General features: G+C 48.5%; 1 protein-coding gene across 6 annotated transcripts in view; it reads left to right on the plus strand.

Annotated features, from left to right (window-relative positions):
- Positions 1–25,692, plus strand: part of CDK5RAP2 (CDK5 regulatory subunit associated protein 2) — a gene marked incomplete at its 5' end in the record, with an annotated part of 184,507 nt that overhangs the window by 151,030 nt on the left and 7,785 nt on the right. For 5 of the 6 annotated variants that reach the window (XM_079706153.1, XM_079706155.1, XM_079706154.1 and 2 more), the window contains 10 exons: positions 556–604; positions 3,269–3,459; positions 7,878–7,997; positions 12,165–12,281; positions 14,559–14,748; positions 15,727–15,848; positions 16,944–17,180; positions 19,855–19,932; positions 20,974–21,239; positions 22,344–22,487. In XM_079706153.1, the coding sequence (XP_079562279.1) occupies positions 556–604; positions 3,269–3,459; positions 7,878–7,997; positions 12,165–12,281; positions 14,559–14,748; positions 15,727–15,848; positions 16,944–17,180; positions 19,855–19,932; positions 20,974–21,239; positions 22,344–22,487 (1,514 nt within the window). The remainder of the gene's footprint in view (positions 1–555; positions 605–3,268; positions 3,460–7,877; positions 7,998–12,164; positions 12,282–14,558; positions 14,749–15,726; positions 15,849–16,943; positions 17,181–19,854; positions 19,933–20,973; positions 21,240–22,343; positions 22,488–25,692) is intronic. The other variant, XM_079706157.1, reaches the window with a different exon arrangement.

Consider the following 25,692-nt stretch of genomic DNA (forward strand, 5'->3'; position numbering starts at 1 on the left):
CATGTCCACCTCCAAGGGAATATTCATGTACTCATTAAACACACCGTTACTAAGGCAAATTTGGTAAGTGAAATGCTCATAATAGTGAAATGCTCATAATAAAGGCCAAAGTGAAAAATTAAGTCGTAATACAGTATCACCCATGTCAAAATGCGTGGAAGAAAGAATGGAAGGAAAGCCAGTAACACGTCTGTGGTGGGTACCTGGAGGGTAGCGATCTTCTTTCTCTTGATTCTGTTACCCGTTTCCTGTAACAAGCCTGTACTCTGTTAGTATCAGAGTTTTAGAGAAGGAAGAAGAGCCTGCCCCCAGCAGCGCCCTTGTGATTGCTTCCTAGATTCAGTGCTGTCACCTTCCTCCTGGAACTAGCGCCAGAGCAGTGATAAAGGAGGAGTCTAGAGTCTGAGTGGTATTCTTGGTAATCCTACTTTAAATATCCAGGACTGTTATGAAGAGTGTTTAAACATTTGTTTAAACTAATGGATGAGGAAGAAATTATTAGGGAGCACTTTTTTTTTTTAATGTTTTCCTTCTTGATGTTATCTCTGCTTCCAGGAAATTCAGTTGAAGTGGAAACGAACACCCAGAAGGAACTGAGAGAGAGGTGAGTGTGTGGCATTTTGGTAAGAAGACGTTATGGGGTAGGTTTGTCTGCCAGCGTTTTGAGTGTTCTCCCTCCTGTTCTATTAGTTTCCTGCGTCTTGTAAATAAAGCCAAAACACCTATGAAACTGACAATGGTCATACAAAACCAGAAGTTCATGCCGTATGTCCTGCAGCCTTCATTCATTTGCGTTAGGTTGCCCTTGGCGTTTCTGTCGGGTGATTTGACCCAGATGACACATTCCTTCGGTTGGCTCCTGGATACTTGCAGGATGCATTCCAGACTCCTGAGCCTGACCCATCTTTCCTTTTCATCATGTACCCCATGCCTCAGTCTTAATCTTACTTTTGATTGTCCTCCAGACCATGCCTGTACACAAGCGGTACACTCTGCCTTCTTCCTCTTGTAATGTAAAAATCCGTCTTCAGAGTCAGTTCACATGGAAACAGACCTTGCTGTCCCCGCCACCCCCGTCTCTCCACTGTGTCCCAGCATCAGTGATCCTTCCTATAGCAGTTGGCACATAATTACACTAGAGCACTTACCACATGGTAGTATAATATTTTCAGCATTTATCTTTCCGTGCCCAGGATTCCTTGAAAGAGGTAAGGAGACAGCATTAACTAGGTGTGGTGTGTGCCAGCTCCTGCCCTGGGCGTTCACATCCGTTATTTCTGACCCTACAAGGGGAGCATGATTGTTCCCAGTTTAGGAGGAGGAGCCTGAGGGTCAGAGTCGCATACTTGCCATTAAGAGGCGGAACTGGGATTTGAACTTGAACCTGTTGTACTCCAACACCTGGGCTCTTATTGTTATTCCACGTTGCCTTTTGAGGGCAAAGACTTCTTTAATATCTGCACACCTGCTCTAGCCCCAGCTATCTGGCATGTGGTTGGAATTTTTAAAAAATGTTCATGGAATAAATGGATTGCAGGCACTCTTAGCTTCCCTCTGTGGCCAACTGGAAACATCAAGGCCTTGCCCTGCGCTGTTGACTTGTTCAAGGTTCTGACTGTCATTAGTGCCACTGATGTTTCCCTCATCTTTGGAGCTGCGACCCTTTGGACTCCTGGCGGCAAAATAAAGAAATAAAGACCAGTCTGGGGTGCAGAGTTTTAGATTTTACTGGCATCATGAAGGCCACCAGCATCATTAGAGTGAGCAGGCAGGGAGGTATCACAGCTCACTGGAGGACATTTTAATCAGGGCTTCTGTAAGTTTAGAAGAAACTTTCCTCTCCAACTGCAGTATTCTCAAGGCCTCTCCCAGTTCAACCCTCCATTTCCGTCCTGATCATAACGGTGGGTCATGTCCCACCGGCAGGCTGCGGAGAGGGCAGTAAGGGCCTCCCCGAGTGGAGATAGTCTTCGCTGAGATCTGAAGCATGAGGCTCCGGGGCGTGGCTTGTTGGAAGAGTGTCCCGCCTCGAGGTGACGGAGACACGACCCCTTTGAGCTGCGTGGCTGGTGCGTGGAACGTGAGGCTAGAGAGGCAGGCAGGGCTGCCTTGGGCTGGTCCTCAGATACTGCATTAAGAGCCCAAATCCTGTTCTACAGGAAGAGGGGAGTCTTTGAAGGAGAGTAAGCTGGGACTAGACATGATCAGATTGGCCATTTTGAAAGCCTACTGTGGTTGCTTCAAGAATGGCAGGGAGCCTCTTTTGGCCTTCCTCAGCCACGTGCCACCCTTCCCTTTCTGGCAGGTTTGTTTCTGTTCCTTCTGTTCTGCTGTTTTCAGCTGTAGGCTTAGTGCTCACGCTAATTAAATGGGTGCCCTCGGCCCCTTCTGCACTTTGCAAGGCAGCAGCAAGTCATTGTATCCATCACGCTGTCTGAGCACAATTGCATCTGCTGTTTACCTGTTAATGAATGCGTTGCAGCTTTAGAGTCCTTTGCTCTTGTCTGAGCTCATGAATAATGAGACCAGAAGTAATAGGAAAAAGTGGGAGAAAAAAGAGCTTAAATTAAGGAGCTTATCTGTAATAGGGATTCACGTGGGCTTTTCACAGAGTTCAGGGTGGTTTTCCTCCCGGCTTAGGTGGCCCTTGGGAAATACAGGTCACTAACCAGATGATTGCCTCAATGGTGATACCGGAATCTGCTTGCGGACCGTGAGGGTTTTGAGGTTTTTAAACCCGTAAGTCCATCTCGTGGGTTTGGGTTGGCCCCCCACATTCTCCTGGGGCCTTGGAGCCAGACAGACGTGGATTCAGATGTGTGCTCTGCCACGTACAAGCTGTGAGACCGCGGGCAAGGTTCTGATGCGCCTCCGTCCCCACAGCTCTAAATGAGGATGGTCCTCCCTACCTCAGAGGGATTCTGTGAGGACCAAGGAGGACAGTCTGTGTAAAATGCCTGGTACAGAGCGGCCAGTTGATAAGCAGCTGCCACTGACTCACGCCCTCTCTCAGGGTCCCTCCACTACCAGCCAGACGGTGGCTCCCTCTCCTTCACTGGCTCCAAATCAAGCCCATTGAGCCCTTTTTCTGTTTGTTTTTAGAATATTCTTGCTAAAAAATGCTCTAGGGAAACAAAAAGCCTCCAGAACACCATTGCAAATATGGGTAAATTACAAAGAGCCAGTCATCTTAAGTGTTCTTAAGTCATGGTCCTGGTTTGGGATCTCAGTGTGGAAAACGATTTCTCTTTCAATCCCAATGGTCAAGGATTGAGGAAGACAACTTAAGCTACCAACACATTCTCCCTGAGTCTCCTGCACCCTCAGCCTCACGCGCGCCGTCCGACTGTCACATGCTGTCCGACTGTGAAATGTCCGAGAAGTCCTCCTTCTCACAAGACCAGAAGCAAGACAGCGAGACCGAGAAGGCTTCGGTCCTGGCAAACAACGTTTCTCAAGGTAAGCCAAGCTTCACTGAGCGTCGTAAACCTAGCCAAAGTTTCCTGCTTTGAACGATAATTTGCTGTCCTGCCTTCGCACTAAAGCAGAGTATAGTGACATTTGAATAGTTACCAGGTGAGAGGAGATCCTGCGAGGGCCCAGGCCCATTGTTCAGAGTATCATTTATCACCGGGGAAAGCTACGGTTGTTGAAAGTGTTGGAGATTGGGAAAAAGTCATTTTTATTTTTTAATGATGACGTGTTTTTTTTTTTTTAAATTTATTTATTTATTTTTTGCTTTATAACAAATTTAATCAGTTATACATATACATATGTTCCCATATCCCCTCCCTTTTGCGTCTCCCTCCCACCCTCCCTATCCCACCCCTCCAGGGGGTCACAAAGCATCCAGCTGATCTCCCTGTGCTATGCGGCTGCTTCCCACTAGCTAGCTACCTTACGTTTGGTAGTGTATATATGTCCATGCCGCTCTTTCACTTTGTCACAGCTTACCCTTCCCCCTCCCCATATCCTCAAGTCCATTCTCTAGTAGGTCTGTGTCTTTATTCCTGTCTTACCCCTATGTTCTTCATGACATTTTTTTTTTCTTAAATAATGATGACGTGTTTTATGACTTGCCGTTCCTTATCTGGCAGGCTGGAAAGCACTGGGGTTATGGATCAGGTCTGGGTCTGGTCCATTTCTTGCTGTCTCTTTCAAGCTCTTCCTAAGGTGGTGTCACTTTGAGGACCGTTGCTTTGAACTGTACAGGGGCCCGAGAGTACCTAACCCCCTGTTTGGAGATTTTGAATTCAGTAAATCTGCTGTGTTTCTCTTTAGTGTGACCCTCGGCCCTTTCCGTCAGCCCCTTGTCCTGCCTCTGGGCACGGAGCCGTGGGCTCAGTTGGCAGAATCAGCCTCCCGTGACCCCACCTGCCTCTGAGCTCCCCTTTACCCCTTCTGTGTTTGCAGTCTTGATTGCCTCCTGTTGGGCGTTAGGTAGGGCTTACTGTTCATAAGTTCAAGGACTAGTATAGACCAGAACAGACAGACCTTTTCCAGTGAAAGGCTGGATACTATGTGCCTTAGGCTCTGCAGAGCATATGGTCTCAGTTGCAGTTACTCAGTCGTGCTGTCGCAGCATAATGCAGCTGTAGAAGATACGTAAATGCATGAGTGTGGGTATGTTCCAATAAGACTTTATTTACCAAAACAGGTGGTGGGTGGATTTGACACAGGGGCCATAGTTTTCTGAGCCCTGGTATAGGCTCTGGACCTCAGCTGATAGCCTCTGGTCTCTCCTTTTTCCAGTGGGTTGTTTGCAAGGTGCCCAGAAGGGACCCAGGGAACAAATCAGACACCTCCCTGCTAAAAACTCTTTGTTGACACCAGATCACATTAGAACCAGGGTTTCAAAAATTTTAAATCTATTGTTTTAGCAGCAGAAATCCCCCCTCCCTTTTTTTTTCAGATGAAACTGAATATATATAAAAGATATATAAAAGATGCACATTTTTTCCAAAGGAGTGGAGCCTTTATCCCCAGTGGCGCCTCCGAGGCTCCTTTAGGATACGCAGGGGCCAGGGGAGCACGGTTTGGAATCATCCTAGAGCATGAAGTGTATACGTTTGATGTAACTCAGGTATCAGCTGGGGTCCTCCAGTAACCAGTTACCTAGATGTGCTTTCTTTGGATTCCTGGCCGTATCCCTCTGCAGTTTCTGTGAGTTTCTGTGTACTTGGTTTCTCTCGGTTATTTCTGGCTCTATTCTGCCTTCTCCTGCTTTGGGTTAGACCATGAATTGTTTCCCTGTCCCTTGTGCTGCCTCCTGCTGCCCGAGACCACTCCCACAGGGCCTTTGTGGGAGGAGCAGACTGAGGTGTCAGGGACTAGAGGGGCGGGGTCTACAATGCAGCAAGCCTGATCATTGACGGGATATTTGTGATCCCTGTTCTTTAAGACCCTCCGGCTACGGTGGTACCAGGCACTTCCTCTTTCTCCCCCAGCCTGCCCTCCTGTTTTTCACTCTAGACCCCGTCCGCCACCCCAGCCTTGGCTTATTTCCAGTGTAGAACCATCTTGTACTTCTTATTTCCTCTGAGGACCTATGACCTTGGGCTTCTCAAGTGGATTATCAGGCACTTTCCTGAATGGGGACAGTGCTCTCTGGAGCTGTCCTAATTAACCCACTGTCAGCTTTTTTGGGTTTGTTTCTCTTCAGACTTTTGGTCTCTGCATCTGTTTTTCCTTTTGTCATGCTTATAATCTGAGCAGAAAGATAATTTAGTACTTGTCCTTTTTTCACTTAGCATTATATCATAAGTTTTCCGACGTGTTACATAACATCATTTTCAGTGGCTTTGGAATAGTCCGTTGAATGGCTGAACTGCAGTTTTCCTTATGTTCCCCTGTTGCTGAACATTTAAGTCATTTTCTAAAATTTCACAATTGTGAACAGTACTGCAGGGAGTATCTTCGAACATAAAGCTTTCCCCTTATTCTGGGGCATTTTCTTAACCTAGATTCTATAAATTGGAACTACTAGGCAAAAGATATTTATACTGTCGTTTTTGGTGGCTGCTTCTTGCAGGATTTATGGGTTTAAAGAGTCGGCGTTTGTCAGAAGGGTATTATTGTAAGAGGGACAGATATTTTTCTCCTGTGTTAAGATGAGTATAGTATTTCTTTCTGCCCAGTTAGGGCTGCATAATTAACAAGCGGTGTCCAATTCGACCGGGAATGTTTCCTTAAGGCCAAGGGATGATTCCAGCTTCCAACCAGTCTCAGTAGAAGATGTGTTATACCGATCGCTGCTGAGGGTTTTTGCCCCAGAAGCTGGCAGTATGTGACGTGGATAAACCAGGAAGGAAGGCTGCAGTCAGAACAGATAAGTTCCTGACTCACTGAGACCTGACTGGCCGCTGGAAGATTTGCAAGGCAGCAAGGCAGGAACGGGAGGTGTGTTGCCGTGCTGCTTCAGTTTATTGCAGGCAGGGTCCACAGACAGTCCGCCAAATGACTTGCTGCACTCCTGGCATTAATAGGAGATAGCTGAAGATCTGGGAATTAAGTCATGTCATAAACATTCACATTCATGGCAGAATTACTATTTAATTAGGAAAAGATCTGGAACATTGTGATACTTTTAAATGAAAGTCATTTTGGAGGAATTAAAACTGGGTCATAACATTAGTATAATGTTTTTAAACAAACATTACCAAGACAAAACCGAGTATGCCCTAATTGATGAATTAAAGACATTAGTTTTGCCTTTGGATACTTAATGTGATTATACTGTAAACACTGATACTAGAAACCTACCTCTGGACTGGAACTGCACCTCCTTTTTTCTTTGTTAAAGTGAGATGTGGCAGAGGCTGAGAAAATAAAAGCATGCTCATTTTAGAAAATTCAGAAAATTTAAATTTCTGTATATTGTTAAATATTATGTTAAGATATAGTATTAAAGTTTTGAGAAGCCTCAGATCTACCACCTAACGGCAACCTCTGTTAATATTTAGGTGTATTTCCTTCTTTTGCGCATATGTGTCTTTCCTGTCTGCAGATTTTTAAACAGAGTTGTGATTATGCTGAATAACCCATTTTGTATCTATTTTTTCATGATATTATATGGTCTTCATAATATAATTTTAATAGCTGTGTAACACTGCATCATAAGGGATGTAATGCAATTAATTTAATCATTTGCATTATTTTCAGTTCGCACTGTTATAAATAGGGCTAAGATGAACCTTTCCAAACATTCTGACAAGTGATTGTCAGCATCTCTGGTGATCTCTTTAAATAGATTCCTAGAAGTAGAATTATTTCGTAAAAATACATTGGAAAGAACCTTTCTAAGGCTAATGACAAAAATAGTCCCCAGAGTCATACACGTTTATACTCGTGCTAACAGGATGAACTCCTGGAGAGCACCCTTCTTACCATTCTCACTAGCGTTGGGATTATTGTTTTGCTTTGTTTTTAAGTCTTGAATTAGTAAGTGATAAATGGTTAACATATTCCTCTCAAAGGATTAGTCTCAAAAATATCTGAGATCGTTATGAAGGTGGCTTAATCAACTCTCAGGCAATTCAGGCGAACTTGAAAGGGATCTTTTAGTTTCACCGAAAGGAAGATTTTAAATTAATATTTGATATTTAGAAGAATAAAAGGCTGTATTAGAGTTAGCATTAAAATTGTATGGTGTGTAATTTTTCCATGTGATATAAAGCATCCTCTTTGTAGAGGGCTGCAGAGACTCATCACAGACTGGCTGTGGGCTGTGGGCAGTAGCTCTGCCTCCCCAGGCCGAAGGAAGACTCTCTTAACACATCCAGTACTATTTAGAATTTCAAGATCACTGCGTAGTCTATAAATTATTCAGTTTGTTGGGGGCTTCAGACTTTAAATTAAAAATGTCCTCCTTCCTGTAGACTTACTAATGGAACATATACAAGAAATTCGAAGCTTGAGAAAACGTTTAGAAGAATCCATTAAAACAAATGAGAAGCTACGGAGACAGCTGGAGCGACAAGGCTCTGAAATTGACCAAGGTAAGGTGGACCATCCCAAAGGGCGGTGAGGGCTTCCTTTGTGGCGCATTTGCCTGGATAAGTGCGCTGTGTATTGGGAAGAGCTTTGGACTTGTGGCCAGAGAGATTTCAGTTCAAATCCTGACTTTGCTGTTTATTTCACCTTGCTGACTCTCAGTTACAGTAATTTCTCTGTTAAATGAGGATAATAATTCCCATTTTATTCTGGTGGCGATGAGAATTAAGTGTGCTAACTTAAGCGGAGTGTCCCATAGCCCCTGGCGCAGAACAGGTACTTGATAAATGTTCGTTTCCCGGTCATTGGAGGAGTCTGCCAGCCTCTGGCATCGTGAATTGTGGTTGCCTCCTCATTTGACTCTAGAAGCTGAAGCAAAATAGATAGGTATGTTCAAATAAAACAAAGCAGTATTTTGTCTTTTTGTTAATAATGCATTTTGGCAATCTGGTAACTCCCACGTGCCAATCACGAGGTCACCAGTGTTCTTACATAACCACAGTTAGCTCAGAATGGACTATTCTTCCATGAGAAGCTTAAAAATACATATTTTTTCCCCATAGGCAAGACATTCATGTGGTTCAAAAATTAATACCACCATTCTGTACCCATTAGTCCTGTTCTCCCTTCTCTCCTCCCACTTTTGTTAGTTTTCTTCTCTATCCTTACAGTCTTAATGCAGATACAGATGTATATTCTTATTCTCTCCTTCACCTGCCTGAAAGTTAGAATGCTTTATATCACTGTTCTGTTCCTTTTTTCATTGAATAATCTATTTTGGTCATCTTTCCTTGTTGCTCCAAAGAGAGTGTCCTCACTGTGTTCAAAATATATCTTGAGATCAGCTTTGTGCACCAGGAAAAGCCTGAGTTTGTTTGGGAGCTGGACTGACCTCGGTAGGGACCCAGCTCTTCTGTTGATGAGCTTCATGACTTTGGGCAAGTCACCTCTCCCTTCCAGTCTTCATTATCATACAAAACGGGGTCACTGTGAGATTAAATGAGACAGTGTTATACATAGGGCCTTGCTCAGTGCCTCACTCAAGAGATGGTGGTTTTCTTCATCATCATCAGTTTTATTTTACTGTTTTATTTTGTATAACATTATTAGTTTAACATTGCAAAGCTCTAAGCTCTGCAGCAGGTGGGGACACTAATGTCATTGCCATTTCTAGGGATGAGATAACTGAGTTCTAGAAAGACGTAGTCAGTGGCAGCACTTGCTTCTTTGGACCTCTAGTCACTGCTTTCTAGCCCATCATAGCCATCAGCTTAGAAGGACATCTTTTCAAAGTACCGTATATGCTGTAGCTTGCAAGGTAAACAGAAAGGTTCTATCTCTCTCTCCCTCCTTCCCTCCCTCCCTCCCTCCCCTCCTTCCCCTCCCTCTCTCTCCCCCTCCCTTCCCCTCCCCTCCCCCTCCCCTCCCCCCTCCTCCCCCCCAAGCGGCATCCTCCCCCTCCTCCCCCTCACACTCCCAGGGAAATTGATTAATCTGAGTTATTAGTCACATCAAACACAGGAAAGAAATACACGCCTGGGCCCATCACAGTCACTCTTGGTAATGCCTGAATTAGATTCATTCTGTTTTACATTTTCCCTGACAAATCCAATTATAGAATTATTTGGGGGCTCAAATGGCCACCAGCTACAGTGGAGCAGGCAATTGCTCTGGAGAGCAATTCACTCCGATGGGAAGGTTTACAAAAAGGCATTCATAAAGTATTTATGCTGGTGGGAAGACATGCTGTTCTCACCATGTTGTCACAATCCCTGAAAAGACAAAGAAATAATAGTGGTTCTGCCTCCCTCCTGCTGTGAAATGTTCATCTTGGGAGCAGGTTTGAGAAAGGCATGGCTCCTTGTAATGTTGAGGTGGAACGTTGTTAAAAACTGTCATCTAATGTGTTACATCTTCCGGCTTGTCACCAGTTATACAAGCTTATAGTGATGATGTTCGGAGGAAAGGTGGGCCTCATAGCATCCGAAGTGGACCCTGCTAGCTCAGGCTTTGTCAGGAACTGTTCCTCGGCCTGATTATTCCTTTGAAAAGTGACCACCTTAGCTGTGGTTGTAGGAGACATCTTCTGTAGAATTTTTCCTGTTCATCCAGATTGCTCTTTGGTCTTCTTTTGGCTCCAGCCTGTCATCAGTAGTGTATTAACAAATATGGTAATAGTAGTAACAGTAACATCCATCCGTCATTTTTATTGAGTTAATAGAGGCTTTAGGGAAGTTATGTGACTTGCCTGAGATCATGCAGCTACTAAGAAGCCAGAGCCATGGTTTAAACCCAGGTGTCTCTGGAAAGACACCAGAGTTCATAGGGGAGAGTGGAGGAGGATAGTGGGGAGAGATAAACGTGAATAAAAAAAAAACATATGACATTGTAATCAGTGAATCATTAGCGTGAGAAAAAGGTAGTGCTTGTAGAGTGGAAAGAGAATGAACTCTGGCTTCTGGGAGACACAATACCATACCTTCCTTAGAGGGAGTTTGAATATTACAGGTCATCAATTGTGTATCAGGACGTTTTCAGCTGCAGATAACAGAATATGAGTAAAAACTGGTGTAAACAATGGGGATTTATGTCTTCGTATATAACAAGAAATCCAGAGGCAGGCATTTCTAAGGCAGGTCTGAAGTCTGATTGATTGGTAGCAGGGTTAGTACCTGCGGCGGCTGCAGCATCCCTTCCTCTCAGGACAGAGTCCAGAGCAGGGAAAGAAGAGGGTGGGATGTGCTCCTGCCTGCTCCTGCCTGTCCTTCTTTGTTCATCCGGGTGGAAAAGCTTTCCCAGAAGCTCCCAGCAGGCTTCCTGTCAAGTTTCATCAACCAGAAGTGGCACATGACCGTGTTCTATCCATACTGGAAGAGGAGGTGTCTGGCATTTGGGCTCTGTGGTGTGGTAGACTCCATCAGTAAGGAAGGTCGGGAATCATCTGCCTGCCAAGTGTAGAAAGTGCCTTGCACACAACAAGCGCTCTCCAGGGGTCGCTGTGAACATGAACATCATATATGGTGCAGCCGTAGAAAGTTCAGAGCACGGGCAGTGCTGAGGTGGCGTGTCAAGGGAGCTGCCTGGCCGGAGGGAGGGCTAGGATTTCAGGAGATAGACAGTACCCGGGCAGGTATTTACAGATAAGGAGACCGATCAGAGTTTGTAAGTTTCCTCAGACCCAGTCTGTCTAACTGTAGATCCTGGTCTTTTCAGTCTACACTTTGGGGCAGTGAGTATGAGCTACGAGTTGAAAGGTGAGTGTGGTTTTGACAGGGGAAGATGATAGGCATTCTAGGCAAAGGGAATACCTCATCCTGTAAAGCCAGTGAGGCGTGTGACCATGTGTGTGGTGTGTGTTTGGAGCACGCATGGCTCAGTTTGGCTGCGTTTGAGGGCACAAGGGTCTAGTGTGAGAAGGAGTGGGGTGTAGGCCTTGAGATTAGAGCCAAATAATAGAGATCTGAAGTCTGGACCTTGTGTTTGGTCCTGTGATTGTCTTTTGCCAATCACACAACCAGACACAAATACGTGATGGTGGGGTCATCACGTATTTCTGAGCAGAAAAAAACCTGAATGGACCGTATTTAAGATGATAAGCTCATTGGCAGAGGCAACGGGGCAAGGTATAAGGCTGAACTACAGGGGGAGAAAAGAGGGGGCCAGCGTGTGAGGCGTTTTGGAGGAAGAGTCAGCAGTCATGATTGCCTGACTGGGCTGTGGAAGAGAGAGGCCTTTAGTCTGACTCCCAGGTTTCCGGCTCTGGTTAGGGATAGAGGCGAGACCGTCTACACCGGCAGGAAACAGGAGGGAGGGCGGGTTTGGAAGGGTTGGGGGGAAAGGTGAAGAGTGGACCGGAGCCTCAGTGGAGAGGTCCCCTGAGGGTTTGGACCTCAGGAGAGAAATTGTGGAGGTTAAGACCGTCACCCGCCCCGCTAGCCCGTTTCCTCCTTTGTTCACCCCGAGGACAGGTCGGATGTAGGGAGTCCCCTCCGTCTCCTCTTTCAGGCTCACTCTCATCTCCCTTTGGGCTCTGGTAGTACCTTAGATAGTTCACAGGAGTCATTTTCATTGTGTGTTGTGTTTCCTCATTATTTAAAACTGTTTTCCAAAAAGTTCCATCCATACGGGCCTGGAGACTATCTATAAATTACTACTTATGTGTGTTTTTATAGGTTCTTCAAACATTTTTGCTTATGGTTCAGAGCTACATAATTCTCTGACATCAGAAATACGTTTCCTGAGGAAGCAGAACGAGGCCCTCAATACAATGCTCGCTAAAGGATCCAGAGGTAAAAACTAGAGGAGCCGTCTGCAGCCTGGAGCTGCACAGCCCTCTGTGGTGTGGAAGGAATGCAGGCGTGGGAGTGAGACCAGGTCCTGTGGCTCCTGTGGCTTTGGGCAGGTCACTTAACGTCGCGGAACCTCAGTATGTTTTAGCTGTAAAATAGGAATGCCTCAGAGGGCTTTTGTGACAGCTAAGCACCGTAAAGCCCGCAGCATGGTGCCTCTGACAGGGGCTTAGTAAATGTTACTTTCTTTACTTGTCACCCTCGCCTCTGTGCAGCCACCTCTCAGCTTGGCTTAGTTCACAATGGGAGAGAAGGGCTGGAAATACATTGCTCCCCAAATTTCAGAGATTTCCTACTATCAGGAAAGTTTTTCCAGTATTTTAAAGATCGCTTTTTTTAATTCCTTCTGTTTGGAGCTTAACCCACAAAGAGCTTTCACTTAAAATGTTTCTGGAATGACGTTATTGTTAGTCCTATTTTACAGGTAAGAAACTGAGGCCTGGGGAATTGACTGGCCTCCGGTCACAGAGCTAGAAGGTGGTGGAGCTGGAATTTGGGCCCGTTTATCCCACTTTCACTAGAGGATACTGATGCTGATTCTGGCTTAAGAGATGAAACTGGGGCTTCTGCAGATATTCATTCATTCATTCAGCAAACGCTTCCTGGGTTCCTCTTCTGTATCACAGCCTGTGTAGATTCTGATACAGAATTGAGCGAGACCCGGTTCCTTCCCTCAGGGGTTCATGGTCTGATGGGAGAGAGAGCCAGGCAACCCATGGCAGATCAGGGTGAAGATTAGCCGTGATAAAGGCTCAGGGAGCGCAGGACCCAGGAGAAAGCATCCTGACCCAGGGGAGGCTGGTCTTTAAGAGCTGAGTCTGGAGCATTAGTAGGGGTTAGCTGAGGGACCTAAGGTTTAGAAGAGCCAGGGCATTTTCTTTATTTATTTATTTATATTTATTTATATATATATATTTTTTGCGGTACGCGAACCTCTCACTGTTGTGGCCTCTCCCGTTGCGGAGCACAGGCTCCGGACGCGCAGGCTCAGTGGCCATGGCTCACGGGCCTAGCCGCTCTGCGGCATGTGGGATCTTCCCGGACCGGGGCACGAACCCGTGTCCCCTGCATCGGCAGGCGGACTCTCATCCACTGCACCACCAGGGAAGCCCCAGGGCATTTTAAATAGAAGAGAGTGGACAGAGGCCCGAGATTTAGAGGCTGTTGCGGGGGGGGAGTCTGGACCAGTCAGGAGTTATAGGAAGCTCAGTGTGGCTGCAGTCTGAGGGAAGAGGAGAAAGCTTGCTCAGAGATGATCATGCCGTGGTTAAGAGTAGAATCAGAAAACCTGGGTCTGAATCCTGGTTCTGCCACTTACTGGCTATGTGACTTCGATGAAGTCTTAGACTCTTTGATCCTTAGTTTCCTATGTGGAAAATGGGGAGTAAAAAAGTACCTACATGGAGGTGCGCTCTGAAGAGCAAGCAGGATGACACGTGGGGAGGTGCTAAGGTGATGCCTGCAGTGAGCACGGCGGCGACGTCCGCTGTTACCACCACCAGCACGGCTAACAGCCTGCCGGAGTGCTGGCAGCCTTCAGCGTGCTGTGAGGCCCTGTGTGAAGCCCTTACATGTAGTGACTCAGTTACTACTCCTGGCCACACATATGAGGAAACTGAGGCACAGAGGAGTGAAGAGCCTGGCTCAAGGTTGTGGGGTCAGCGACCCCACAAGAGTATGGAGTACCCTTGAGTAAACGGAAGAGCCTCACTCGAACATGCCCCTCTGCCTCCAGGCTGTGCCCTTGACCATTGGTCCCCGTGCCCCCGTGTTCCTCATCCCTCAGCAGGCGTGCTGGCCTCATGGCCTGAGAGTGACGGCTGAGTTGCTGTCCGCACAGCCCTGCTGGCCTCCCTTGGGAGGCTTTCGGACTTTCCCAACACCCGTCGCCAGAGTTCGGGGCCCTGTTTCTTGCCCCTGTCTTTAATTTCTACCCACTGTTTGCTCTGTGAAGGCAAAGTAACTAGGTTTGCACGGCTCATTATTTAGTAGAAAACTAAACGGGCCCATTTCATCCCAGTGATGTTTAATCTGCACCCTAGATGTTGACAGATTTATCTGCCCCAAATGCAGGAGATAATTGGAATGTCACAATCATAAATGCCAGATGAAATCTCGTTCTCTTTTGTATTCTCCAGCCGAAGCGCCGTATTTGCATAATAAAGTTGGAAAAAACAAATGGTGTTTCCTCTCATTGGTGCTTTTTTGCGCACGCAGATAAACAGAAGGAGAATGAGAAATTGCGCGAGTCCCTCTCCAGGAAGACCGCCGGCCTGGAGCACCTTCAGCGGGAGTTCGCCTGTGTGAGGGCGGAGAAGGACAGACTGCAGAGGGAGGTGGACGAGAAGGAGAGTCAGAACCAGCGGCTGCTCCGGGAGGTCTGCCACGGCCGCAGCGAGCTGAGCAGGTAGGGGTCAGGGTGCCCCGGGCCTGCCGGCCCTGCCCGGCTGCCCGGGGACGGACACTAAGCACACAACATGTGGCACGTCAGGTGGGAATAAAATACGAGGAGCAAAGTCATCTAAGGAAGGGGGACAGGGCCTGGGGGCGGATTGCTTGTTTCATCCAGGGTGGTTCAGGGCTGGCCTCTCTGAAAGGATGCCATCTGAGCGGCCATCTGGAGGCCGTGAGGGCGTGAGCTCTGCAGATCCTGGGGGAAGATCCTTTTCCTTGGAAAGGGTCAGGGCCCCAAGGCGGGGTGTCCTTGGCCTGTGCAGGGCAGAGCCGGGGCCCAGTGCAGCTGGAGAAGAGGCCGAGGTAGAGGAGGGCACGGAGGTGACTGGAGGCCGAGTCCCGCAGGACCCCGAGGCCTGGTGAGGACCTCGGTTTTCACGCCGAGTGACTCAGGAAGCCACGGGAGTTTTTGCACAGAGGCGTGCGGGAGCCTGCCTTAGGCTGTGAGCGCATCACGCCGACTGCCCTCTGCAGTCCCCCGGAGGCTCCCATCTTGTCCCACGTGTTTCGGTGGTTCCGTCAGCACTCCGGACGCCCCACACCTTTAGTTCCTGACCTCGCCCTCGCTTCCCCAGGGTGGTGCGGTGATTTGCAAGGTCACTGTCTTCGCCATCACACAGTGCTGGCTTCTCTCCTGCGCTGTGCACCCCTGGGTGAGACATAACCTTTTTGAGCTCCCCTTCCTCATATCCATGAATTGGGGATTAGAGAGCACATACCTTTTAGGGTGTCTGAAGATGACGTGAGATCACGTCTGTAAAGGGCTGGGCCTGGAGGAGCCCTCGGGAAGCAGTGCTGTGAGGGGCACTCCTCCCCACGCTGTCACTCTTGTCCACACTCGCCGGCTGACGGTGGAATTGCCTGCCCTGTGGGTCAAGTAAGCCCCTGCGTGAGAATAACCTCTCCTCCCCTGGCACCGGGGCCTTTCCAGGGTGCAAGAGGAGGCGAAGGTGAGGCAGCAGCTGCTCGCACAGAACGACAAGCTACTGCAGTCCCTCCGGGTGGAGCTGAAGGTGTACGAGAAGCTGGATGAAGAGCACAGGAGGCCGCGAGGTACTGGGCGCTCTGGCCTGTGAGCTCCCCCGGATGGCGGGCTGCCCTCTTTACTGAAACGCTGCCCTGAAACCCCAGGCTTGCCTCCAGGGTGGAGTAGGTCGATGCTGAGGCAGGCTCTCTGGGCCACCCTTCTTCTCAAGTGGCAGCGGGAAGCATGGAAGGACTTAGGCTCAGGAGTCCGGCGAGCGGTGGTCTGGGTTCTCACGGCCTCGCGTCCCAGTGTGTGCCTTCCACAGGTCACCTCATCCCTTTGGGCCCGCTCCTTTCTCTGTAAAACATGTCTACTAATCTCTGTTGTGTACAGTTGTGAAAATTAAATGAAATCATTTATTAAGAGCATCCTAGCACAGTACCTGGCACGTAGTAGACACTCAAGAAATCACTTTTATGATGATTTTCCTGCTAGTGTATGTTTGTTTTTGTTTTCTTTTTGCCCATTCATTCAGCAGATAATTATGGAGCACCTACTATGGGCTGAACGTTGCTCTAGAGATCATTGCTGGCCCTGGGCCTCGCTATATCCTAGAGAGATACCAGATCAGAGCGACTTGACTGTAAACTCTAATGTTTTAGAATCAGTTTTGAGGTGTGGTGGGGTTTTTTTCTTTTTTTTTTTTTTTCGCAACTCATTTTCCAGATGGTTTCTCCCTATTGAAAGTTTACCTAGAAAAGGGTCACCTCTCAGCTCTCATTTTCTCCTCAGGTTGCTTTTCTTATTCTTGCTGTTGTGTCTTTTAAATATACCGTGGCTCTTAAAATCAGCCCTTTCATTATATAATTCCAGCCCAAATAGATTTTATTACTACTAGACATAATTTCAGGGTTTGGTGTGCAATTTGTTAGGCCTTTATGGCCAGAAACGAAAATTAATTTCCAGCTCTTATTTAGCCTGTGGAATAGCAGCAATTAAGTCTGCCAGTATTTTTGTTTTTCAAGTCGAGTTGTTATGTTCTATGGTACCTAGGTCTTAGGCAGGGGAGGGTGGTGATGGCAGCGCGTGGAAAGCACCGTCACTTGTCTTCGACGGCTGACCCTCTGGCGGTTGACAGTGTCGAGGCTTCCCTTTGCTTGTGTTTGCAGAGACCAGGGCAGAGGCAACGGGAGAAGGCTGGAGGGGGCAGGACCCTTTCGGCCACCTGCATGGCCTCCTGACAGAGATCCAGGCTCTGCGGGTGCAGCTAGAAAGGAGCATCGAAACCAACAGCACGCTGCAGAGCAGGCTGGAGGAGCGGCTGGCACAGGGCGGGGAGAAGGCCCAGGAGGCAGATCTCACTTTGGCTCTCCAGACCCTGTCTGTCCCCGAGCGGCCCCAGCAGCTGGACAAGCCCGGTACTGCCCTGCCTCATCTCACTGTTTGAAATGCAGCCCTGCGCGTCTGCGCGGCACGTGTGAGCTTCTGAATCCCACCCTTGCCCCATGGAGGTGTCTTCTCACTGACAGCAGATGCGCCGTGTACCCTGGGAGCTTGGGACCTGACCGCTAAGTAGCTGTCACCTTTGGCAAAACAGTGTCATCTGTGGGGCCTGCTGATTCTCAGGGCAGTGGGGTTTGGGCTTCCAGCCCCACGTATAGCCTCCAGTCCTGCTCTCTGCCACCCCCTTAGTCCTGTCCACATCACCTGCTGCTGAAAATCCTTTTCAGTCCCTCTTACTGCCTTTAAACGAGAATCTTCACCTCTTCCTCCGGTTGTCAGCGTCTCAGGATCTCAAAAGCTTCCCGGCAGGCTTGAAAACTGGTTCAGTTTGGCGTTTACCTCTGGGTTTATCGCCTAGCCCTGCAGAGGCTGCGTAGGGAGCAGAAAGAGGACAGGCTGGGCCTCGTCTGCCCGACTCCTGCCTAGGGCCGGGCATAAACCGGCAGGTGGCCAGGCTCAAATCAGTCAGCCAGGCCACCCTCTTTGCTCTTTGGATGAAGGAACTAAACCCCAGAGAGGGTACTGGACTTGCCCAAAGTCACACAGCATGTAGGTGGCAGAGCTGGAGCTAGAAATCATTTCCAGATCCAGGTCCAGTGCTGTGTCTGAAGTACCACCTGGCCTTCAGGAGCCCTGGTGTCTGGGGGTCATCATCCCAATGCCCAGGTGGATGGGTGTGCGCATCCAGGGGACAAGGAATGCCAACAGACTTTATAAGCAAGTAGTGTAGAAAAGTTTGGACTTACCTTTACTTAGATTGGGAATTACATCTGTCGCCTTTAATTTAAAAAATTAAAATCTCTCAAAGAGCACCTAGTCACCCAACTCTGGAACTTACAGTGACTCGCTCGTGGGCTTCTCCTTGGTAAGGATTTTAAAATTTGAACCAAAAAGGTGATGTGACGATATGAAAAAAAAAAATCCTTCATGGTTACAAAATAATAATTTTTTGCTTTGTATGTGTCTCTTCGTTTGGTAATCAAATGTAGGCCTGAATTTATAATGTTCAAATTGGTTTTTGTGCCATTCTGTGTCCTTTCTTTGTTTTTGCCCAATATTACATCATAAGTGTTTCCCCTTGTTTCACACGGGCTTCCTAATTATTGTTTTCAGATGATTGTCAGTCACCAAACCATTACCCTGATGATTATTAAAGTGGTCTCTGATTTGGAGCTTTCATAAACATCAGCGTTAACACGCTTTTTCTGTTAAACAGTATTCTTAGGATAAAATCCTGCAAGGGGAACCTCACAGGGTTGGGAGGCCCTGCTGCCGCCTTCTGCACAGGGGATACGTCAGCAGTAGGCCTTGCCATGTTTAAATAGGGGTCTGCTCTTGGCCCTTCTTAGGGCTTTGAGGAGATGGGACCAAGGAGGTTGTTGGTGTGAGCTAGGGAGATTGAAGCAGGGAGAACAGTTCAGTGATTGGGGCGCCCAGGAAGGAGCTTTGAGGCAGTGGAAGTGAGGCCATTGAACAGCCTTTGCCTGTTTTTGAAATCTGTCCAGGGTCAGCCCTGTGGGGGGGTCTCCAAAGAGGCATCTAGGAGAATGTGCTCAAAATTCACAGCACCGTCTCCGTGGAGAAGTTTTCCAGTTTCCTCAAGTGAAGATTAGAATTATACAGTAGGCAGCAGCATTTCTTCCTTTGCACAGGACTTTTCAGGACGATATTTAAATGCAGCTGTCTGAAAGTTCTGGCCTAAAGACTGCTGTTTTTGCAGGAAGTGATCGCTCTTGGGCCAGCTCCACAGAGCTGACCCCCGGGCGTCTTGGCCCCAAAATTGAAGTGCACTCTTTGGAGGGGCCTGGGTGGGGAACAAGCTGGACAGGACACCTTGAGGCCTGGACACAGTCCTCTCTCTGCCGCGGACACTCTGGGTGATGCTAGGCAGGTCACTTCCTGTCTCTGCCCATTGGTCTCCTTTTCCAGGAAACCTGAATCACAGTGCCATCCTGCCCCCGAGCTACTGAGAGTTCAGATGTGAAAGTGCTTTCCTGAATTATAGAGTGTGGCCCGTCATCTCGTCCCGCATATGACTGGTTTTGCCTCCTTACATTGTTTGGAATGCATCACCTTCCAAATCCTACTTCGGGTCACTCTTCTGTCTTATGTGGGTTACTGCAGCCGCCTCCAGGCTCACTCCTCCAGCCCAAAACAGGTCTCAGCCTGACATTGTCCCGCCTGACGTCCCCCACTTCACGCTCCCTGAATGTGTCATGAGGGCTCCCTCCTCTGTGCCTTGGCATCTTCTCCTTCCTCTGCCTACATGTCTGTCCCTCCTCGGGTTACCCCCTCACTTGAGCTCCCACAGCCCCCGTGCCTCCCTTCCTTAGCCCTGACCGCTGAGGGGAAACAGCTTGTTTACTTGTCTGGACAAGAGGGTCCTTCCGGGGAGGCAGCCGGGCTGCTCACTCTGTATCCCCTGTGTCCTGCGCGGGGCCTGGCGGGAGAGATGCCTAGTGAGGACCTGAATGAACGCTTGTGTGTGTCTGGTACTTCACTGTGTTTTCATTCAGTTCTCTCTCAAATGCTGATGAGAGTGGAACTAAAACGTTTGATGGTTTATTTCCCTTATTTTGCATTTTGTAGATGGTGACAAGTATCCCGTGGCAGCTGACAATTCATATGATCTGTTTGATTCCACCCCAGCAGTGTCACCAAGATCAGGTACAAAGCTAAAGTCTGGGTAACTATGGCACAGTTGGGTTTGGCAGTGGGACTTTTTAAATTGGAGGAAAGGGGTGTCCCTGGTCCCAACTCAGCAGGGTATTTAGCAGGGGTTGGGGGTTTGTGTTCTCAGCATTTCTAGCTGGCAATCTCATTCTCCAAGCCTAGGTGTTACCAACCTTAGCGACATCATTGGTTTCGCTCCCTCTTGCCCTGGATTAAAGTGTGACTGCCTTATCGTGGCTTTCAAGGCCCTGCAGCATCCAGCCCGAGCGGGCCCATCCAGCCACACCCCTCTGCCCTCCTGGTGCCACACGGATGGGTCAAACCATCCTGCAGTTCGGCCTGCACTTCCCTGTCACTGGGACTGTGCAGTGTGGCTCCCGCCTTTGCCAGACTGACTTTGCCTGCTTCTGTGCCAGTGAAATTCCTGCTGCTTCCTGAAGACTCATCCTGAATGCAAACTGCCCAGGGAAATGTCTTCCCTGCTGGCCCCGGTCAGAATTATCCATCCGTGCTTCTGTTGATCCAAAGGTAGAAAGCGGCAGGCTTTTACCTCTGTGTAGCATCATTCTTACTACCCATTCAGCCCAGCGCAATTGTTGCTGCTTCTAGGAAGCCGTCCCTGATCTCCCTTCCCGCACAGAGGCTTGATTATTCTGTCCGCCGAGCTCCGGCTCTTTGTCGTCATGCTGTTACACCTCCCACGTGGCATCTGTGTTCCGATTAGACCACGGGCCCCTGAAGCCCAGGCCCAGGCTTGATTCATCTGTGTGAATCAGGGCTCTTCTGCAGAGCCGGTGCCTGATGAGTGTTGGTTGGATTGAAATGAGCTTCTCCCACAGGATGAATAAGCCTACGGCAGGTAATACCCAGACTGAGGTCCTGGCTCCAGGCCTCTTTCCCCTCGGGGCTGTGTCAGATAGCATTTGGGCCTGAGGGCTCTTAACCCTCCTGGCTGGCTAGACATCGTTGAACGCAGCTCATCGAATGCAGGGTGCCGCCCCAGAGAGGTCTGACATCCTCCTTCTCGTTCTGTAGCTTCAGAGACTCCTCCACTCTCTGGAAACGACATGGACACCCTCTCCTGCGACAGTGGCAGCTCGATCACCAGCGCCTCACATGTGTCCCGCCTAGTCCCTGGCCACAGCCTTTGGGCCAGCAAGAGTGGCTGCCACGTCCTGGGCCTGATTGAGGACTACGATGCCTTGTGCGAGCAGATTGGCCGGGGCCAGAAGCTCCTTGCCGAGATGGACATTCAGATTCAAGAGGCTCCCAGCCCCACGAGTCAAGAGCTGGCAACAAAGGTAACCTGAGCGACAGAGCTGGAGGGAGAGGGACGCACAGGGGAACAGGAGGTGGAAGTGTTGGCCGAGGGCACTGGGGGGTCAAGGGGCTCACGAGTCCTCAGTAAGGCCCCGGGAAGAGGGGCCAGCGAGCATAGCGCATGAAACTCATGAGGTCAGGTCCGGCCTGCGAGGCTGTTTGTTGTTCTGTGGGAGGGCCACCTGCTGAGGTTTGTGCCTGTGTTACCGCGGCCGCTTCGCTGGGCTCCGCTGCACTGCCCCCCACGGCCTGTCCAGTCTCTCGTCCATCCCTCTATCCTTCAGTCCTGCAGTGTGTCCATCCCTTCTCCCACCCAGTCACCTGTCCGTCACCTTTCCGGCCTCTGTGCGCAGGCTCTGGGGCTGCTGTGGTGAACAGGATGCCTGAGGTTCTGGTCCTCACGCAGCGTGGGGTCTGGTCCACCACACTGCCACTTGTGATGCGCTTGCCGCCGCGAGCCGCCCTGCACCCGCCTCAAGATGGTGGGCGGCCGCTGTTTCTTCTTGCACAGGACCTTTTAGGATCGTATTTTCTTTCCTCCCAGAGCAGCCTTTACAGTGGGTGATGTCATTCCCGCTGTGCAGGCGCTGAGGCAAAGTAACTCAGAGCAGTCGGATTGGAACCCAGGTCTCTGTCCTCCAAGGCACTCTCTTTCTCCATCATCCTGCTCCCTGAAGAGCGTTGCAGGTCACCCCCCTCACCTGTGTGGGCGCCTCCGCCTCCCGCAGTGCCATGCAGGCTCCAGGGGAAACACTCATGTCACGTCGCTTGCCGTTGGCGTCGTTCACCTTGCGGAGAGGCTCCGTGGCTGTGGGGACTCTCTTCTTGGCATAGTAAATGGAGTGAACTCAGGTGGCCATTAATCATGCTTATTGACCGGGCTAAAATCACCACCGAAGTTCTCTCATAATCTGTAAGTCACCGTCTTTAAGAACAATGAATTGGTGGCGCCCGGCAGCAGGCTCTTGCTCGGGGTTGGGGGGCACAGGCCCTGCGGTCAGGGGATTTATGCTGCCCGTTAAAGCCGGCTCGTCCGTAATCTTTTTCAAGACTGCACGTAACAGCCTTCTCATCCCCCCACGCAGCAGCCACACTCGGCGCCCCTGAGCAGCTTCGTCACCGATGTTGGCGCAGCCAGGCTGACCCTGGATGAGGCCTCGAGGTTACTGACGCTCCTCTGGAGGGTCTCACTGCCCACCAGTGGCCAGTGCACGCTCCACTGTGAACAGGTGGGTGGTGGCATGTGGATGCAGAGGCTCGAGGGTGCCGCTGGGGCCTGTGTCTCAGGCTTCTCCATGTCCAGCCCGGGACCTTTCCTCCAGCAGGTGTGCCCTCAGTTTGGGGAATGTGGCAGGGGGCAGGGAGGGCGCCATGTTGGTCGAGTGACATGTCTGACACCGCGCTGGCTGCTCCAGGCCGGTTCTGACCCGATCCCCTGGGGCCCTGCAAGCTTGGCCTGCCGCCTGGACCCGACCGTGTCCCCACTGCCAGCCCATCTTTGTTGAGGGAAACCCTGTCCACGTTCTACACATGAGGAAACTGAGATTTGGGGAGTGAGGCACATACTCAAGGGTACAGAGCTGGTTTTGAAGGCACAAGTGTTGAATCCCAAGGACAGACTTTGATTTATAGGCTTTAAGTCCCAGGTTTTCCTCATGGACTAGGTCATTCCATTCTGCTCAGAATGTCTTTCATTTCTGATGCCTTTCTCTGGACTGTGATCCCTTTTGATAGCTTTCAGCATCCTATTTCAGTGGGGTTTGTAAATCTATTTTAACTACTTAGAAACTACTTTTTTTTTTTAACCAAACAAAATGATTTATTACAAAACCATTGAAATTTCCCTTAAAAGCTAGACGTTGCAGTAACTTGAACGTGACTGAATTAAGGACAGTTGCTCCCATCTCCATCTGCATCCCCATCTGCCATGGCACAGATCAGGCGTCAGGCAGAGCAGAGCCTGTCCCCCGGGTCTGTGTGTGTGGGAAACATGTCGTATTATGACAAGGTGAGCACCTGCTCTGATAATCAGGGAAACCTCCCTGGAAGAAGGAGCCTGCTTGTTGAGGAAGAGTTAGAGCTCTTTGCCTGGTGGCCTGATAGATATTTCCCCTTTATCTAACCTATAAATTTTTGCCAAAGGCCAGCAGGAAGGCAGAAGGGAAATGTGCATTCCACGTCATCACTCAACTAGTTCACCCCTCTGACAGCTCTCAGATCTCCCAACCATGGCAAAGAAGCAGCAGTGAAGCAGCTCTCTCACCTCGGAAGGTTCTGCTGAGCCTGCGCTTAGGTTTCTGTCTTGGGATCCTGGGGAGGAAGTTTGGTGCCGTAAGCTCGGGGAAGGACACGAGCAGTCATTGTGCAGGGAAATCTGTGCACGGAGTGGAAGACAGCGTGTTGGAGAGGAAGGGCGGCCCACTGGGTTCCAGCCCCACACTGGCCTTGCCTTTCCTCCTAGCCCACCAAGCTCTCTTCCATCTTGAGCCCAGAAGACACAGGTGCTCCCTCCTGGCCGACTGGCTCCTTCTCACCTCTCCGTTCTCAGCTTAAATGTTACTTCGAGGTCAGAGAGGGTTCCCGGTCACTTTATCATAGCATCCTCTTCAGCTTCATCCTAGCCCTTATCACACGTTGTAATTACATACTTGTCTGTTTAATGTCTGTGCGCCTCTGTTTTCCATGAGGGGCCGTGTCTATTTTGTTCATGTTTTTGAATGAATGAATGAGTAATTTCCTCTCATCCTCCCAAACTGGTACTTGTATGATCTTTAAAGCCTGTGTCTGAACTAAACATTTCACCCTTGATGCAGTGCTTTTGACCTCAGTACATAGTAATGTCTGTTAAATAGATGGAACGCAGTTCTTATTTCTATTATGTGAGTGTGTATAAATACAAATTAGAGTCACATTGGTCTCCCCCGCTAGCAAATTAGTCTAGGGACTGGTCAGTGCTTGAGATGATTTGCCCCTTATTTCCGAGGGTTTCTCGGGTAATTGATTATGCTCACTTCAGCATCACAGAATTTTAGAACCAGAAAAAGGACCTTGGAGATGCTCTGATATGGCTGCTGGTGCACACAGACCCCTGTGTGGTGTTAAATTGCCTCTAGCCACTTTTCTGTCCCTGTCTATGTTTCATACAGTGCCTTTTTCTTGGTGTGAAATCTGTGCAAAGCAGATTTCCAAGTTTCCACCAGCAGCTCCAGTGGTTTTTTACTACCTGGTGTTTTCTCTGAGCGTCATTAAATTGCCTTTTGCATCTCCTACAGTCAGTCCCTGGGACTACTCTGGAAAGTGTATATCATATATATCAGTTTATCTAAGAAAGTTGTGGGGAGAGATACAAATATGTACACATGTTCATTTATAAAAATGTTTTTAAGTGGAAGGATAAACAGTCATAGAACAGTCTACATGTAGGGGTGGGAAGGAAGAGGATGGAAGGACAGGGATAGAGGGTAGACTTCTCTGAATTGACCTTGTTTCATAAATTTGACTTTGAAACTGTATAAATGCTTTACATAATTATAAATAAAAATAAATCCAAGTGGGGAAAAAAGCAATTTTTAAAAATTCGAAACAAGATGGAACAAACCAACTTTCCTGTGTATAGTATCGGAGGCATAACCACACAAAGAGGGAACATTTCAGGAATTCCCTGGCGGTGCAGTGGTTAGGACTCCGTCCTTCCGCTGCAGGTGGCACAGGCTCAATCCCTGGTCAGGGAACTAAGATCCTGCAAGCCGCATGGCATGGCCAAAAAAAAGAAGAAAAAAAAAAAAAAAGGAAACATTTCAATGACTAAAACACAATAATTTGACTATGTGTTCCTAGTGGGCAAAAAGAACTGCCAACATTTTTTTAACTGTTTTCAGTGATTATATTGTTAGTAATGATATTTGTATGTATGTTTTGGAATTATTAAATTTTATCATAGGATAAAACAAATAACTTATTATGTTGAAATTTTTACTGTCAGGGAAGAGATACAAATAAAAAAATCAAAGAAGTAAAAACCCTGTAATCCCTAATTTGAATTGGAAATACCAGTATGAACTCATGATGTATTTTCTATTTTAAAAATTTACTAGTTCTTTTTACTTAAAAGGCTCTAAAAATGTCCAATCCAGTGTCAGTGAGCACCACTGGCGCCAAATTATGGTTTCTAAATACCTTTTCTTACTAAAAGGAACTAGGACTCCTTGGAGAAATGGCTTGATTCTAGGTCTGGGGCAGGAAATGTACAGTATGAGCTTAGAACATCTTTTCATCCTAAGAAAAAAGAGATAAAAGAGAGAATGAAACTTGCAGATTTACAGTGGTTCTCAGATTATGGTCCCTGGACTGTCAGCACCAGCATCATCTGGACACTTGGAAGGGCAAATTTTCAGGCCTCACCCCAGACCTACTGAATCAGGAAGTCTGGGAGTG

Source organism: Hyperoodon ampullatus (assembly GCF_949752795.1).
Source record: "Hyperoodon ampullatus genome assembly, chromosome: 6".
Lineage (NCBI taxonomy): Eukaryota > Metazoa > Chordata > Mammalia > Artiodactyla > Ziphiidae > Hyperoodon > Hyperoodon ampullatus.